General features: G+C 41.9%; 1 protein-coding gene across 4 annotated transcripts in view; it reads right to left on the reverse strand.

The window, feature by feature from the left end:
• Positions 1-1,160: 1,160 nt before the first annotated feature.
• The window catches only part of mtus1a (microtubule associated tumor suppressor 1a), a 32,963-nt gene continuing 18,680 nt past the window's right edge, over positions 1,161-15,443 (reverse strand). For 3 of the 4 annotated variants that reach the window (XM_034223202.1, XM_034223203.1, XM_034223204.1), the window contains 8 exons: positions 9,894-9,960; positions 6,647-6,852; positions 5,630-5,735; positions 5,351-5,424; positions 5,144-5,239; positions 3,716-3,832; positions 3,525-3,622; positions 1,161-2,268 (listed from right to left, as the gene is read on the reverse strand). In XM_034223202.1, the coding sequence (XP_034079093.1) occupies positions 2,046-2,268; positions 3,525-3,622; positions 3,716-3,832; positions 5,144-5,239; positions 5,351-5,424; positions 5,630-5,735; positions 6,647-6,852; positions 9,894-9,960 (987 nt within the window). In that variant the 3' untranslated portion in view covers positions 1,161-2,045. Of the gene's footprint in view, positions 2,269-3,524; positions 3,623-3,715; positions 3,833-5,143; positions 5,240-5,350; positions 5,425-5,629; positions 5,736-6,646; positions 6,853-9,893; positions 9,961-10,552; positions 10,693-15,443 lie in introns of those variants that run through there. The other variant, XM_034223205.1, reaches the window with a different exon arrangement.

The following is a 15,443-nucleotide window of genomic DNA, read 5'->3' on the forward strand; positions in this document are numbered from 1 at the left end:
AAATTGGACAATAGAAGATTATACATATGTTGCCTGGTCTGATGAGTCTCAATTTCTGCTGCGACATTCGGACGGTAGGGTCACAATTTGACGTAAACAACATGAGCATGGATCCATCCTGGCTTGTATCAACGGTTCATGCTTGTGGGGTGATGTAATGGTGTTGGGGACATTTTCTTGGCATACTACCAATTAAACATTGTTTAAGGCCACAGCCTACCTGAGTATTGTTGCTGACCATGTCCATTCCTTTATGACCAGTGTCAGTGGCGACTCGTCATTAGGGGCAGGCACAGCCCCACCTAGTGTCAGCAGAAAGTAATGCAAATAATAATTCCCAAAATATGCAAAAGAAATACATGTTAAAATATATTTTAAGATCATGTTCAGTCATCTGATTCGTCTGTACATTGCTGTTTTAGTCTGGGTTCTTCTAATTTTTGTCTACAGTGTGCCTATTGAGCCGTGTTGAGCGATGTGGGGCAAGCCCCTCTCTCTGATGTTAAAATGAATGGGTGCTGTAAAAAGTATTTTTCTATTCAATGTGTGCGGCAAAAAAATAATCACCATAGGGGCAAAGTGCTGGCATACCTACCAAACGTCGTCTCATAATTCAGAGAGCTGATTGGCTGTAAGTATGTGTGCCGCAAAAAGTTTAGATGTGAAGAGGAGACGAGAGCGAGCAGCGTATAGCGATTCAAATCAGTAAAACGGAAAGAAAATGAATGAAGTTGACCTTCCACTTCAGCTTTGGTAAGTTCATTTTATGTCATATATTTTGTTGATCTTCTGTGTTTTGCCTATAGGCTATTGCTCTGCTGGATCGATTGATATTGTGACCTCGGTGACGAGTGTCTGTGTTTTCCTTATATCCCCATTATTATTTTGCGTAAATCCAATATAGCACCTTTAGGATGTACTGGAGAGGAGATTCGCATCATGGAAGTGCAGCCAACACATCTGCAGCGAGTGCGTGCTGCTAGCATGTCAATATGGACCACAATCTGAGGAATGTCTCCAGCATCTTGGTGAGTCTATGCCACGAAGAATTAAGGGAGTTCTGAAGGCAAAAGGGTCTGACCTAGTACTAGCAAGGTGTATAATAAAGTGGCTGGTGAGTGAATGTAGATCAAGGTTTTAAAACCCGACAATGCTACACCAGCTTTAAAACAAGACTTTATTAATTTTCATATTTCAAACATGGTCAATAAACCAATAATAACAAATCCACACAAAATACTCTTTTCTGAGACATTGCAGGGTCTCCCGTACGTACAAAGCAAAGCCTCTTCTGCTCAACTCTTTGCAAAGGCCCCGACGTTAAAGCTGCAGTAGGAGGGTTCAGTGAGGGTGATTACCAAGACTCAAACACATGCACAAACACTTGGATTGGTCCTTTGGTCAAAACTACAATAAAACAAGGAAATGTGGAAAACAAAACAAGTTTGAGGAACAGAACAGACAACATCGGTGCAAAAAATCCCAACCTTTAAAGAAAACTAAATAAATTCTGAACACGGGTCGAGACTCGAACAGCCCTGGTGATAGTAAGATGACACTTTGACGGACACTCTTCTGCAGTTAGCTGTGAGGAAATGGAGCAGGGATCCAGAAGGAGCAGTTTTATATTCAATGCATATTTCATATAAAAGACTGAGGAGGGACAAGGTTATCTGTATTCATAGCTGGATTTCCATTTGTGTCAACATGTGTGTATCTTTTACTGCATGTAGTGTGTGTGTGTGTGTGTGCGTGCGTGCGTGCATGTGCGTGCGTGTGTGTGCGTGTGCGCCTCTCCAACAAGTAACAAAAATAGTGTCCTGAGATTTCCTTCTCCCCCATCCATCAGAAGTGAAAGGCATAAAACAAGGGGGCCTTGCTTTTTAAGTGCTTCTGTGCGACTGGTGTCTTTAAAGCGTCTCTGTACAGAAAGTGTCAGAGTTCATCCGATCCAGAAGTCAGGCGTTGCTAAGGAAAACAAACATGGCTCTTTATTCCAGAGGGATAACTCAGAGGCCGAGCTTCCCGGAAGCGGAGGCCCATCGTTATCTGGGGGAGACGGGGGGGCTGGAGAAGACTCCGGAGCTGCGGGGGGACTGGAGGCTGAAGGAGCGCGAGGTGGAGGTGGGGGACACCTTGCGGGGGCTGCTCAGGTCTCCGTTGTGCAGCTTCCACATCAGCTCCTCGTTCTCCATGGACAGACGCTTGTTCACCTTGGACTCCTTGGTGAGGGACTCCTGCAGCACCGCCTGCTCCGTGGACAGCTGTCTGAGACGCACACATACACAGAGGACACGTTAGACATGCTCAAATATTTAAAGACGTGAAGTTGATCGTTTCTTCCCCCAAAATCTTATAAGATCCAAATAAACAACACATTAATCTGTCTCTCAATAATGACTGATTTCCTTTTCCTGTTGGTTGCTCCCAGCCACAGACCCATTGGTTGCTACTGAATATGTACAGGTAATTCAAGCATTACTCAGTGCAGTAAATAGTGCTTTTGTTGTAGACATAGTCCACAATGAACTACAATGCCCATATTCCACGAGGGAACCAGTGTATTTTTTTAATTAACTGACATTTTAAATGCCCTTTAGAGGTGTCCTCTGAGCTTAGAAAAAAAAATCTGAAGAAATGTCAAACTATTTGGCTGATTTTATTGTAAAGCGGCTGTATTTCAGAAACTACGATAATCACAACAAATATCTATTAACTTAAAAGTTGAATATCAAAGATAGACACGTATATGCAACGTAAAAAAACTATTGCAATTGGAAAACATTTAGTTAAATGTGGGGTAGGTACGTTTGAGAAACCGGCTCGAGATACACTTTTTGTTATATTCCATGGAATGCTCTTAACATCCCTGATAGCAATGAATATCTGAAGTGCTTTGACAAAAAATCCATTAAAAAGAATGTCATCTGTGGAAGCCGTGGCGCTGTAAAAAGCACGACCAATCATTTTAGCCGGCCCGGCTAAAATAACTGGATGGCCTACCTGCCTGTCAGCCTTCCATCTGTGCACAAACTTATCTCGTGCCCTCATTGGTCATGTGCGCGTTCGTGTGTGTTGGAGGAGGGGCTCTGTAAGGAAGTGGCAGATTTTTTCCGGTTGTGTATTTTCAAATTCTAGCGATCTCGAGCCGGTTTCTCAAACTTACCTACCCCACCTTTAAAGTAATGTTTACAGTTTTTGAAGTTTTTCTAAAATCTTGATTTTTACTATGATAAGTGTGTTTTTTTAATGTGTTCTTAAGTTTTATAGTAATAAGTGTTATATACCAGACTAATGCCAGTACCAGATGTCAAGACTTTAGATCAATCAGAGAACATGTGTGGCTTTTTCCGATATCATACTAAATATAGTATTTGCAGAATAAAAGGTAAATCGTGTTTTGAAAATAATGCAGCTATGATAATGTAACATAATGTAATACATGGCACAGACACTGAACAGTTGAGTGGATCAGAGCCGTCTGGTTTCCATTTCTACACAGGAGTGATCCGGTGAGCTGTTACCTGGACAGAGCGTAGTGTCTCTCCATTCGAGCCTTCAGGTCCTCATTCTCCTGCTGGACCTTCTGCAGGCTCTCATCCAGCTTCACACTCTTCTCCGTCTGGAAAGACAACAAAACAAAAATAACACAACCATTCTTCTGGTTGTTAAATGTCGGTTGCTCTTCAGTAATCCTCCTGATCATGTGCCTCACCAGTTTGCCGATCTCCATTAGCTTTTTCTCCTGCTGGTGCAGCTGCTTGTTTTTTATATCCAGCACCACTTTGAGGCTGTCCAGCTCCTGCTCTAGATAAAGGGTGTGGGAGTCCTTCTGCAGGGACAGAGAACAAGAGATGTTCAGGGACCGTCAGAAAAATGAGTACAGCCAGGGTTGTTCATTTTATGTGGACATAAATCCAGAAACACACAACAGAGGGCGCCATGCATCAGGGACAACGAAGCTCTGGATGTTTAGCTGTCATAGCGAAGGTAGTGTTTAAACTCCTTGTCCTTTTTAAGAACAAGAAGGTGATATTGAGCTGTTGCTTATGCAGCTCTCATCTTGTCCTATAAATAGAAGGCAAGCTAATGTGAGGTGAGATGCCCCTGTGGGTTCATCTTGAGGGTGTGGCTGTGCTGCATCCAGCCGCCTTGATTGTAGTAACTCAGGGCACCTGGGTCTGGTGCTGTGGAGTGATCTACACTCGCGGCAGAGGTGTAAGACTTTAACCCACTCCTGTTCACGCTGTTAAAGAATGATTCATGATTAACAGTAACAACTCTTAACCACTAGGTTTTTGAACCTGTGTGCCTCACTGAGTGATGTCCTCAGGGGACAACATTTATTATTTTTCACTTTCATGTAGTATATTTTTAATAGCGCTGGTCATAACAACTGAAGCATTTCAAGCCTTTAAATGCCTATTTGTTCCCATAATCCCAACAACTAATGAATTGTCTGCTTGGGGGGGATTTCTTTATCAGTCTGGGAAAAGTCAGCGATAAGCACCGTCCTTCATTTGGATGGATTTCTCTGTGGAAGAAACTAGCATTTATTTTTTTCAATAAGGGCAACGTGAACAAACGTTGTGGAAAATAGTAAAAAATACACATTTTAGATTCATAATATAAAGCTTGCTATAAGAGTGAATCATTTTATGTTGTGGCATTTCATATTTTGTGTTTTGGGACACACACACGTGTTTATCCCTAAGGGTCTGACTATCTTTGTTTTGGCTGCACAGTTTATACTGGAGGAGCTGATGTTCAACTTCCAATATTTGAAAAAACAAAAACAAACTTCACCCCGATGTCAAGATTGATGCCGTTTGCATTAACACAGCCAACATATTCATTTTTAAATAATTGTTGTATTACGGTATTTATTTATTTTTGTTTTAGGATCACTTAATGGATTGAACTGTCACTTGAGCAAAATATAATATCATGTGACTACAAATAAAGAATAATACAAAAAAGCAGAAATGTACCCTAGTGAGGCACAAGAGAAACTGTGAGGTGTTCATGTCTGCTGGTGGGTTTTCTCTGCTATCGCTCCTGCTTAGAGGCTATCACTGGGTCATGAGATGCTCCTAAAGTGGCGCTCTGCTATAATAAGCACACTGATAAAGGGGGGGGGTACCTGACTCTTCTCAGCCAGCTGTTTCCTCCTGTTCTCCATGGCGCTCAGCTTCTCAATTAGGGCATTGTTCTCCGCTGTCAGCACTTCAATCCTTCCCTGTGGACGTACGCAGCACAACAAAGTCTCAGAATACATTTTACACACTGTTGCATTGGTTTGTAAGTTCATTTATTTGATGAAAAAGGAAAAACAAAAAGTCAGTCTTACAGACAGAGTGTCTCCTGTCTCCTTCAGAGACGCGTCCAAAGACTGCAGCTCCTGGTCGTGGACTGTTCTGATCTCTGAGGATTTATATCACATCAGAAATATTTCAGACATCTGTACAACAGAGCTCAAGGCTAAGAAGTGTTCTGTTATTATGCAATGGAACAATGCACACATGCAATTGTAAACCAAGGTAGGAAATCAGAAGTTATATAAAGCCGAGGTTTTCTGAGCTTCAGAGCAGGAAGGCAGTTTCTTTTGGATCAGATGCACTTCTCTCACCTTGCAGGGACGCTTCATACTGCTGCTCCACAGACTGCAGCTGTTCTGCATGGCTGCTCTCCACTTCCTGCTTCATGGACTCATGAGTGGCTTTCAGCTCTTCCATCTTTAAAAAAAATAACACAGGGTAGACCTTTGAAATATTAGGCATTACTGTTCACTGCAATACTTAAGATTTGTGTTACTCTTTTTCTCTTAAGGCAGAGAAAAGATTAAATAAACATTGACATTTTAACGCTACAATGACAGTTTATATAATATAATGAATGTCCCGCCCTCCACTGTGGTCTGAGCCTTTACAGGGACAGCGGCTTTCAAACTAATTCAATTAAACTAACAAGACGATATACATGAAGAGGCAATACTACATTTTCCTCCATATATTATTATTATTAAAATGTACAAAAAAATATCATAATTTAGTTAGGCAAATTATCCATATGCAACGTTCTATATGATAGCTCACGAGAAGCTCTTTTATAATTGTTGGCGTATTCTCTCATGAATGTTGAGCAGTTCAGAAACTAGAAAATAAAAGTGCTGTTAAGTTTTTGGTTAGGGAGAAAATGATCATTTGTGTTCATTGTTGCGTAACTGAAGTATGTGGCGCTGATTACGAAATGAGTCCTCGGCACATCTTAGGTCAAGGCAAGTATATTTAAATGACACATTTCAACAACAAAGAAAGTCAACGTGTATTAGAACAGTGCAAAAGAAACACACTTCAAAAAGCCAAGAGAAAACCATTTAAATACAGCAAATACATGTAAAAGAGGTACAGGAATAATAAGTAGCGGTGCAGTGCAAGATATTAATAGTTATTGGATTTAATAAAATACCTAGTTGCATGTCCAAAAAGGTCATCAGTAAGCTTATCTAAGTATCACAATATAAAAGTAATGTAGCCTAATGTAATTGTAATCAATGTGAACTTCTTTTTGTAAACTGATTACGTAATGTGGTTCAATGTAATCCTGATATAACTCAGTGCTGCAGGTTCTGGTTCAGAGCACCGACCTGCTGCTGCAGCAGGGTCCGGCTCCACTCGCTCTCCTCCTGGTGGCTGAGCTGCACCCGGTCCCACTCGGCCTGGTAGATGGCCTGCAGCCTCTGCTCCAGCTCCAACAGGTCCCGCTGGTGCTGATCCTGCAGCGCCTCCTCCAGGGACGCTCGCAACTCATCCCGCTCCTTCTCCAGATGCTCAGACGAGTGCACGGAGCAGACTGGAAACAGAAAAACTTCAACTTGAGTTTTTTTCTCTTGGTAAAGATAGTAGCTTTTACCTACTATGTAGCGATCTCTAAGGACATCATTCCAGCTTTGTCTGTGGTTACACACAAGCCTTTTTCTTTGATGTTTTACCTTTAATCTAACACAGTTCAACAGTGCCCTCGTGTTACTAGGCAAACATAAGAGTTTTGAGAGTGCAGGTTTCTAGGGGTTCTCTGGTTGACTTTCTAGCTGGTTAATAAATGACACAAGTTCTTTGTCAAAGACAGAAGTAGTTTGTCCCTCTCAGGTCACCAGAGTGAACTGATTTGGTGATTTCATGCAGCTTTGTAGACTGTAATACTCTTGTCTATTAGTAACTGCTTAGGTAAGAAATGTGATCCATCCACTGAGGAACTAGCAAAGTTCTGCCTTGATGTTAATGTGTGACACTAAATGTGCTCCAACAAGGAATGGAAAAAGTGACTTTAGAGGGGAGGGTCCTCTTGCACTTGACTGCATGTGCCAACTACACTGCAGTTATTAAAAGGCAGATGAAGATAAGTCTCTTAATTCCTTCCCACTATCTTGAAATCAGTATCATAAGTGACATACCCGTACACCAGGAGTCTCTTCCTCCCTCTCCAGCTGGCAGAGTGCCATGTCTATGTTTATGCAATAGGTGGCTTTAGCTTTTGTTCTGTAATCCAGTCTCACTATTTCTCAACTGTTTCCATTGCCAAGTGCTTGGGTCTGCACTGGAGTGGGTGGCGGAGACCAACTCCATAACCTCTCTGGTTTAAGTGCTGGTGCCAAAACACAGCCAGCCAATGTTAACTTCCACTCATTAGTGAACTAACACTGATGGAGTACAGTAAGAAGAGCAGCTCTCATGTATAGCAGGTTATTTTGGTCTCAAATACATGATGTGACAATAAACCACATTGAAGTTGAGACTATGTGAGTCTTTAATAGTGGGCGTAATATAATACTGAACCCAGATGTTGCTCTGCTATGCTACAACACGTGTGGCAGGAACATTCAGTGCTCTCACAAATCATCAGAGCAAAACTAAAAGGTACATAATAAAAGTCATCTTACAGTGTTGTCCTGTTCTAGAGCACAGAATAATGATTCTGAATAAAGATTTAATGGTTGTGGTTACCAAAAAGAAGCAGAGGGAACGCCCTGTCTTAGCATTTCAGAAGAAGGAGAATAGGATCAATTAGGAAGACGATAAAGGAGGAATATTTAGAAGTAGAACAAGTAGACCATTTATTTATCCCCAAGTTGTTGAAATTCAGTTCAGGATCTATACACATTAGGTCTGAATACATATAAAACATATTTCTGTTATGTAAAGGTATCAGAGCAAACAGGCTGCCAGTTTTTCAGAGGAGGTGAACTGGCACATCTCCAGCTACCAGTCCACACTCAATCAGTATTAGTTTGGGTCCAATCGGGACTTGAACCGTCATTTAGTTCCCAAGTCAAGTCTCTACAGAATGAGTTGCCGCCTCTTTAGCACATGATGTTTCCCATTTTAGCTTTACATGCTGTAAAAGTTGTTTATAGTTCAAACTGATCTGAGTTAAGGGTTGCAATAACGTTATTTTTAACAACTTCACAGACAAATAGTTGAAAATCTTGATAAATCATAATTGACATTCTTATTGGATGTCTATACACAGTTTCAGAGTCTGTGTTTCTGAACGGCTAAAACAGAGCTGCAGTTTGAACTCATGCACCTCATGAGCATGAGGATTCACCTCAGTGAGAGTGGAATGAGCGATCCAGGAACAGTGGCCAAGCGAGAGACTATCTATCAGGCTAGGGTTGGCATGTACAGCTCAACAACATGTGCAACAGAGATCTGGTCATACGAGCCTTTTCTAGTCCAAATCCACACAGCCGAAACACCTCATGCCTCATTCTGGGGAGGAGGCATAGTTCATCTAAAGTTAGCTGCAGTTTGGCCCACAGTCAGGAATGATAAAAGGGGGTGTGGTCCTATCACAAGTTTGGATGTGGTCCAAGAGTGTACTGAGAGACATCCCTGTGGAAGCACTCTCAAGAGGAAATACAACTAAAAGCAGACTTATAAATGTGTCTGGATATCTAGCATCTTTTGAATCAAAGGTTAGTGTAGGAAAGAATGTGTTAAAGCTCAGATATAACAGCGCTCAGCGTATAAGAGCAGTCATGTGGAAGTCCCGAGGCCGTGAGGGGGGGGCGGCACAACAATAGGGCTGACCTAAGTATGGGAGTGTGAGAGTGATGAAATGCATGTGCCCGTAAATATAAGGCTATACTGTGGGGCAGCTCACAGGCTGGACAGAGAACACGGGTCATTAGGCCTCAGGTGGTGGGGCATTCCACCACTGGGGGGGGGGGGGATGCTGATAACTGATATTGGAGTGGTTGTGATCATTTTTCCGTAATTTTAACATTGAACAATATATACAACTGATCATTGTGTGACTTTTTTTAGCAGATCTGTCTAAAAACAAATATTTTGTAAAGAGTGTAGAATTACATTTGTACGGTGGGATATCTCTGCAGCTCCACACTACTTTATTTAAAATAGTATTCAACCTTCAAATATTTTGCTTCTGGCTATTTGGTTATTACATTAATCCATTTTGTGATTTTTAAGAAATCTTCAATTAATTGTGCAACCCTAGAAACTGTCATATTTCATTTAAGATGGGAACATATCTGACATATTGTATTTTTATATAATTAAATAAAGACTGTCTTGTGCAAAGTGATAAGTAAACATAAGAGTCCTTGGCATCAAATGGCCAATGACCAAGTAAACAATGATGGAACCAAGTAAACAACCAAAGACTCATGATGAAAAACAATTGTTCCTCATTCTCTAAAGTTAAACAAACGAGATCCAAAGTGCTTCCTGACTGGTCATCCTAACTGAATAATATAAAAGGACACACTCTTAGCAGAAAAGAGAACTAAAAGCAGAGCAGGAGTGTGTGCTTTGCTGATAACAACTTTAAACACAGCCGGTGTGTGTGACCAAGGTGACCTCACTTACCCAGCTCTCCTTGAAGGGTGACCAGCTCCTGGGAGAGATCCCTGCACTGCTGTGTGGCTTCATCACGCTGCGGGGGGGAAACAAACAGTCATGCACATGTTCATGCAGGTTTCTGACATAAATCATCACAGTTAAGATCACAATGGCAGCATAATGACTGTAAGGTTCATTCCTATATGAAGGAATGTCCTGACAGGGCAACTCCCGACACAGATTCTCCTTCCAGGACACTGTTTGAATAGCAAATGCAAATAAATTACAAGCACCAGAGCAACAAGGGAGGGGGATTATGGAAAATAGGCATTCAACTCGTGTTTTCACTCTGAGCACATGCCTGCTGTCAGCTTTCACTCCTCTCATTCTGACTCAGGTTTGCAGTAAAGAGGAGGCTGCGCTGAAACTGCAGTGCTCATCAAGACTCCAAACTGACGCATCCAAACCCAAAACCTGTAAATACGACTCTCCGCTGATTCATTAAGAGCCTGACACTAACTGTCATACAGCCTGCATAATTAAATCATGAACCAGAGGAAATAGAAAGAAAGACAAGCCCAACATGTCTTCACTGATTAGTTTAAACAGAAACAAACAGTATTCCTCTCCGTCCTGTTAAAGCTCATATTCCTCACTGCAGATAGAACAATGTAGAAGCCAGTTACCCTCTCTGCAGCGTATGGGGCACTAAGGCACGCTCTGCTGCCAGAACAGCCCATGATCCAGCCTCAGCCTGAGGATCGGTAGCGGGAGTCTCTCCCCCCCCCCCACCCCCCCAGCTACAGAGACCCAGTACTCCAGGACAAACGGCGGTCCAGGTGGACACACCACCTCCACACGCCTCCTCCCAGACTGCTCTGACTACATCTGAGGTAGCACTGAGAAAGCCGCTGGCTGTGGAGAGTGACTGCAGAGCGCATTACCGTAATACACCTAAAAAAAAACCACAAAGGGGCAGGCTACAGTGCGCAGAGGACAGCCTCCTCCCGGCGAGGTGGGGTCACTTTAAAGCAGCAGGAGTGGAGCAAACATACATTGTGCAGAGCTGCCTGACATTAGGCTGATGGAGCAGGGCTTGTGCACTGACCTCCCCCAGGGGATACATGGTGAGGCTTTATTACCACCATCCTCCCCCACTACTCATCCAAACCCACATCCAATCACCCCTCTGCATCACCACCTTACGATAAGCTCTGCAGCTACAGGATCTATGAGCACTATTTCTCCATTACGAGATGATATCATGCTGACCGATCACATGTTACTCTACTCTGAAATGAATGTAACTGTTTTAACGTTTTAAACCAAAGATAACATTTATGTCCTGGGACAGTTAGGGTTAGTTTAGTTATTTTATTATAATCGTTCTGTATAATACATATACTCTACAGTTGTAGACATGTTTGTAAGATATATTTTAAATATGTTTTGTCTTGTGTGTAGTAGTCTATTCTCAAGCTTGGGAAAAACAAGCTTTTCAGTGCGTGTTTGTGAATAGAATTCATTACCTTAGTTTCTGTGTGAAAGTATAGAATGAAAGAATACTGTAATTTTCTGAATAGCCACCTTAGTTATCATGCATCCGACTTCATTAGAAAGAGCACATGTTAACCATCTTATAACTCAGCCTATGTAACTCTAAGGGACATCTATCCAGGAGCAAAGAGCAGACATGTCCCCGGTGTATATCAATATGATGCCATGTCAGGTGTAGAATAACACTTGATGGTAGACGGAGATCAATGTCTAATTGCCTCTGATCAAGTTACAAGTTCCTAGAAATATTGTGAATTTCAAGAGAGGTAAAGTGAGATTGTACATTTGGGAATGTGCTTGCATTCCTCCGCTGAAGAGCAACGTGTTTCACAGCTTTTGCTCTTTGAGAGAAGGTATGTCTAACCAGGTCCAGAGCTCACACACTGCATCCAAACACATGATAAGAAACAGAGCTCTGCCCTTGGTGAGCGTTTGGCTGCTGTTCATCGTAACCATATCAAGTCAACAGCTGGGACATTCTCACACTATGTTGAGGAGCTGCTGCCTCCTATTCTTGGGCTGATGAGTGACCACCAGATTCCATTACACACTGCATGCACACAATACTTGGGTAATACCACACGTGAAACACGGTTACTCTTGTGTGCCGAGTTGATGGCTTGAAATCAAATGCAAGTTATGTGTGTTTTATTGGCTGAATATATGAATTGGAATCTTTGGTTCCAGTGGAGGACATACTGCGGTGGAAGTTGAGTCAGCCGCTCTCAATGACAGAGGAACAAACATGTTGTGTTTTTAATATTTGTTGATGTGATCAGTTTCACAACCCTGCCCCCCTAACATGGGAAATGAGTCAAACAACCACCAGCTGTCACATGACATGAACCAGTCTCATACATTTAAAAAAAATGCCAGCGTTGTTTTGCACGACTGCACATATGCATCAGTCAATACCATCCACACCATTCTCAAATAAGTTACTACTGGCTTTCTGGTGCTTGGAATGTTGTTGGCGGCCCATGGTTGATGGTGTTGAAGGTTCCTAAACATCTAAGGAGCAAATGTCAAAATATCTTTGACACTTGACTGCATTATCAGGATAGCTTTATATTTTGGGGCGGTGCAACTGGCAGCAGAAGACACCACAGAACTCATTGAAGCCATCTGAGGCTAAAATTGGACTGATATGAACTGTGTCACTATCCAGAGCACTGCCACAAGGGATGTGTCTGGTGTCAAACTCTGAAGTAAGAGAGTTTCTGTAATGTAGGCCAAAGGAAACTAATTCATGGGTTATTTTCTACATTTTGACTTAAAGGAGCAGTGGTTTGCTTTTGAAGCGCACAACCATGTTTATACATTTGGTAAATCTCATTGACTGACATCCCCTTGTTTTTTGACCACGTTTCATGTTTGAAGCTAAGGTAATCAGTAGTTTCCTTTCCTCCGGAGTCCTTATGATGCTTGGTAATAAATCACAAGGACAGGCATTGCTAGCAAACAACCGCGTTTCACTTCGCAGGAGCAAGAACCCAGAAGGAGTCCCTAAAGCAGCGACACGTATTTGATCCCTGACCCAAAAACAATGCCAATGTGCAGGTGTGATGGCCCTTTCTGCTAAGCTAGGCGCACCACAGCTGCAGTAGGGTTGGAAACAGGGTCCTCCATTTCCTCTGCCCCTCCCCCTAAAGCTATCGTTTCTGCAGTTCAGGGATGCTAAAGTGAAATAAGATGGATGGTTCAAGCAGGTTGATTTTACAGCCCAATGTCTGGCATGTTATGGATTTGGCCTCCACTCCCTGTGCTGATGTGTCAGAGGGGGAGCAACATGTCAGACAAGGTCCAGTGCAATGCAAAGGAACGAGGGCAAGTTCCCAGCGGCCTCTAGAGGGAAGTCCTGGCAGCCCCTTGTGTAAGTGTTTTTGTCAACTTTAAAAAATGTTATTTAGTCTTATTGCTATGCAAAATGTCTTTGTTAGTTTGCATCATATCAACAGCAAAGGAAATTGAATTTCTGCATTGAAAACAAGTCTTAAATAAATGTTCTCCCCTCTTGTCAACTAAATATTTTCTGAAAGCTGTACCTTAGTGCAGTTTTTTTCCAACCTTTTGTGTTATTATATATTTAGTGATAATAGTTGGAATGTTAGAGGGGGAATTTCACTGACATGATCTTTTTCAGATAGAAATCGATATTGGTTGGTTTACCAAGTGTTTCTTTAATAATCTATGCACATCTCAGTGCGCTGATGAAATGCTTCCTCTCTAACAATAGGCAATGCAACAGGCATTATGAGCCAGGGGATAATGAAGAGTGGAGGAAGAGATCAAATCCTACATATAAGACAAATCCCTTCTGGACATCATATACTATCAATCATTTTTAGAAATAAACAGCACTATACCACAGTACCTAGTGTTTGTTATACATAGAAAACAACGTTTTATGGTTTCTTACTTATATACATTTCTGAATTCAGAACATACTTTTTCTCGAGCCAAAATGAGTAAAATGTAACAAATTGAAAAGAAGGCGTTACTTGTCAAGATACTTCTCAACACTAACATTACTGTGTTTATGATATCTGGACGAGTGGTGTACTCCAATAAAGTAAATACAAGGCCCTAGTGTTAGAGCCACTTAATATCATCTTATGTCCTCATGCATATTTGGTTAGTACATTCCAGTTGTTCCATCAACACATGTGGTGTGAAAAGGTTTGACAAGGGCCCTTCTAAAGTTAACAGGGAGACTGAAATAGCTGGTGGCATCTCATGTGCTCACAGGGTATCCGTTTTATTCTTCTAGGTTTACAGGAAAACAAAGATAGGAATCTTTTCCGACTGCATGGGGTCATTTTAATTCAATTCTATAATTCACTTGTATTAGCTTGTAGGGCTACTGATTAAATAAACCTAATAGCAAGCAGCAAATCGTATTTTTGCTTGGAGTACAACTCAATGAGGGAGTATGGCGGTATGGTTGGCTGATATGGCGTTATATTTGTGCCTCTATCCTGAGCACGCAATGAAACATGTTGAGCATAGAAAATGCTATTGAGCGCGCACTTGAACAGTTTTGAGCACAGAGAAATATATTTTCTCTCATAAAACTCCTGCTCCGTGCGCAAGCAGACCGCTGCACGCGCTCGCTCGACCTCTCCAGCCTGTGCGCGCTCAGCTTTGCCTGCGCTCGCTCAAGTTGTCACAGCGTTACAAATGTGCCACAAAACCAACCAATCGGAGAACTCGAGAAGGTCAATTCTGATTGGCTGGTCGTCTCCAATCATATCTTCTATCTGAGATGAGAGAGGGATTTTCGGTTGCCATCAGGCTGTTGACGTTCTTATTACACATCTATCGTTGACATTTACAGGACATGACAGACTCGAATGAAGAGAATAGCACGCCACAGTGTCAGGTGAGTAATACATTTCTAGTTTTCTGATATCACGTTATTGTTTGCAATGCCTGAGTTTGCTAGCCGGCAACACAGCTATAGGGGTAGTTTAAGCAAACCGCTAACAAACCGTAGCATGCATGTAGCTACATGAACCCTTCTGAGGTATTGATTACTTGCTGTAAGCATTAGAGGTGGCAGAATGACAAAACATGTTTCTCTCTCTATCACAATGTTGGGTTGACCAGAACCTGGACCAACTTCTGTTTCCTGTTCTACAATGGGCATATGCTTGCGTTAATTTTCAACCGGACAGATGAGGCTAGGATACCGGCTAAAGTTAGCAACACACGTTAACCATGAAGCCTATTAATCCGTTCTCTTAATGTTATTTCTTCCAACGTTGTGGAATTAGAGAAAAGGGGCTTCTTAACGTGCTTTTATCCGGGGTGGAGGGAGTTACATATTAGTTAAATATAACATTGGGGCGTGTGATTGTAGTGGGTGGAGAAATGAGGATATCCATCTTGGAGTTCAAGCTAGTATAATATAGTTAACGTTACACAATAATAAGGAAGAGAGCTTTTGTGTGATACATCGCTATTGATATGGATTTAGAGTGGATATTTGAGACTTCTAAACAGTAAACAAAAACGTAA

Source organism: Gymnodraco acuticeps, unplaced genomic scaffold, assembly GCF_902827175.1.
Source record: "Gymnodraco acuticeps unplaced genomic scaffold, fGymAcu1.1, whole genome shotgun sequence".
Classification (NCBI taxonomy): Eukaryota; Metazoa; Chordata; class Actinopteri; order Perciformes; family Bathydraconidae; genus Gymnodraco; species Gymnodraco acuticeps.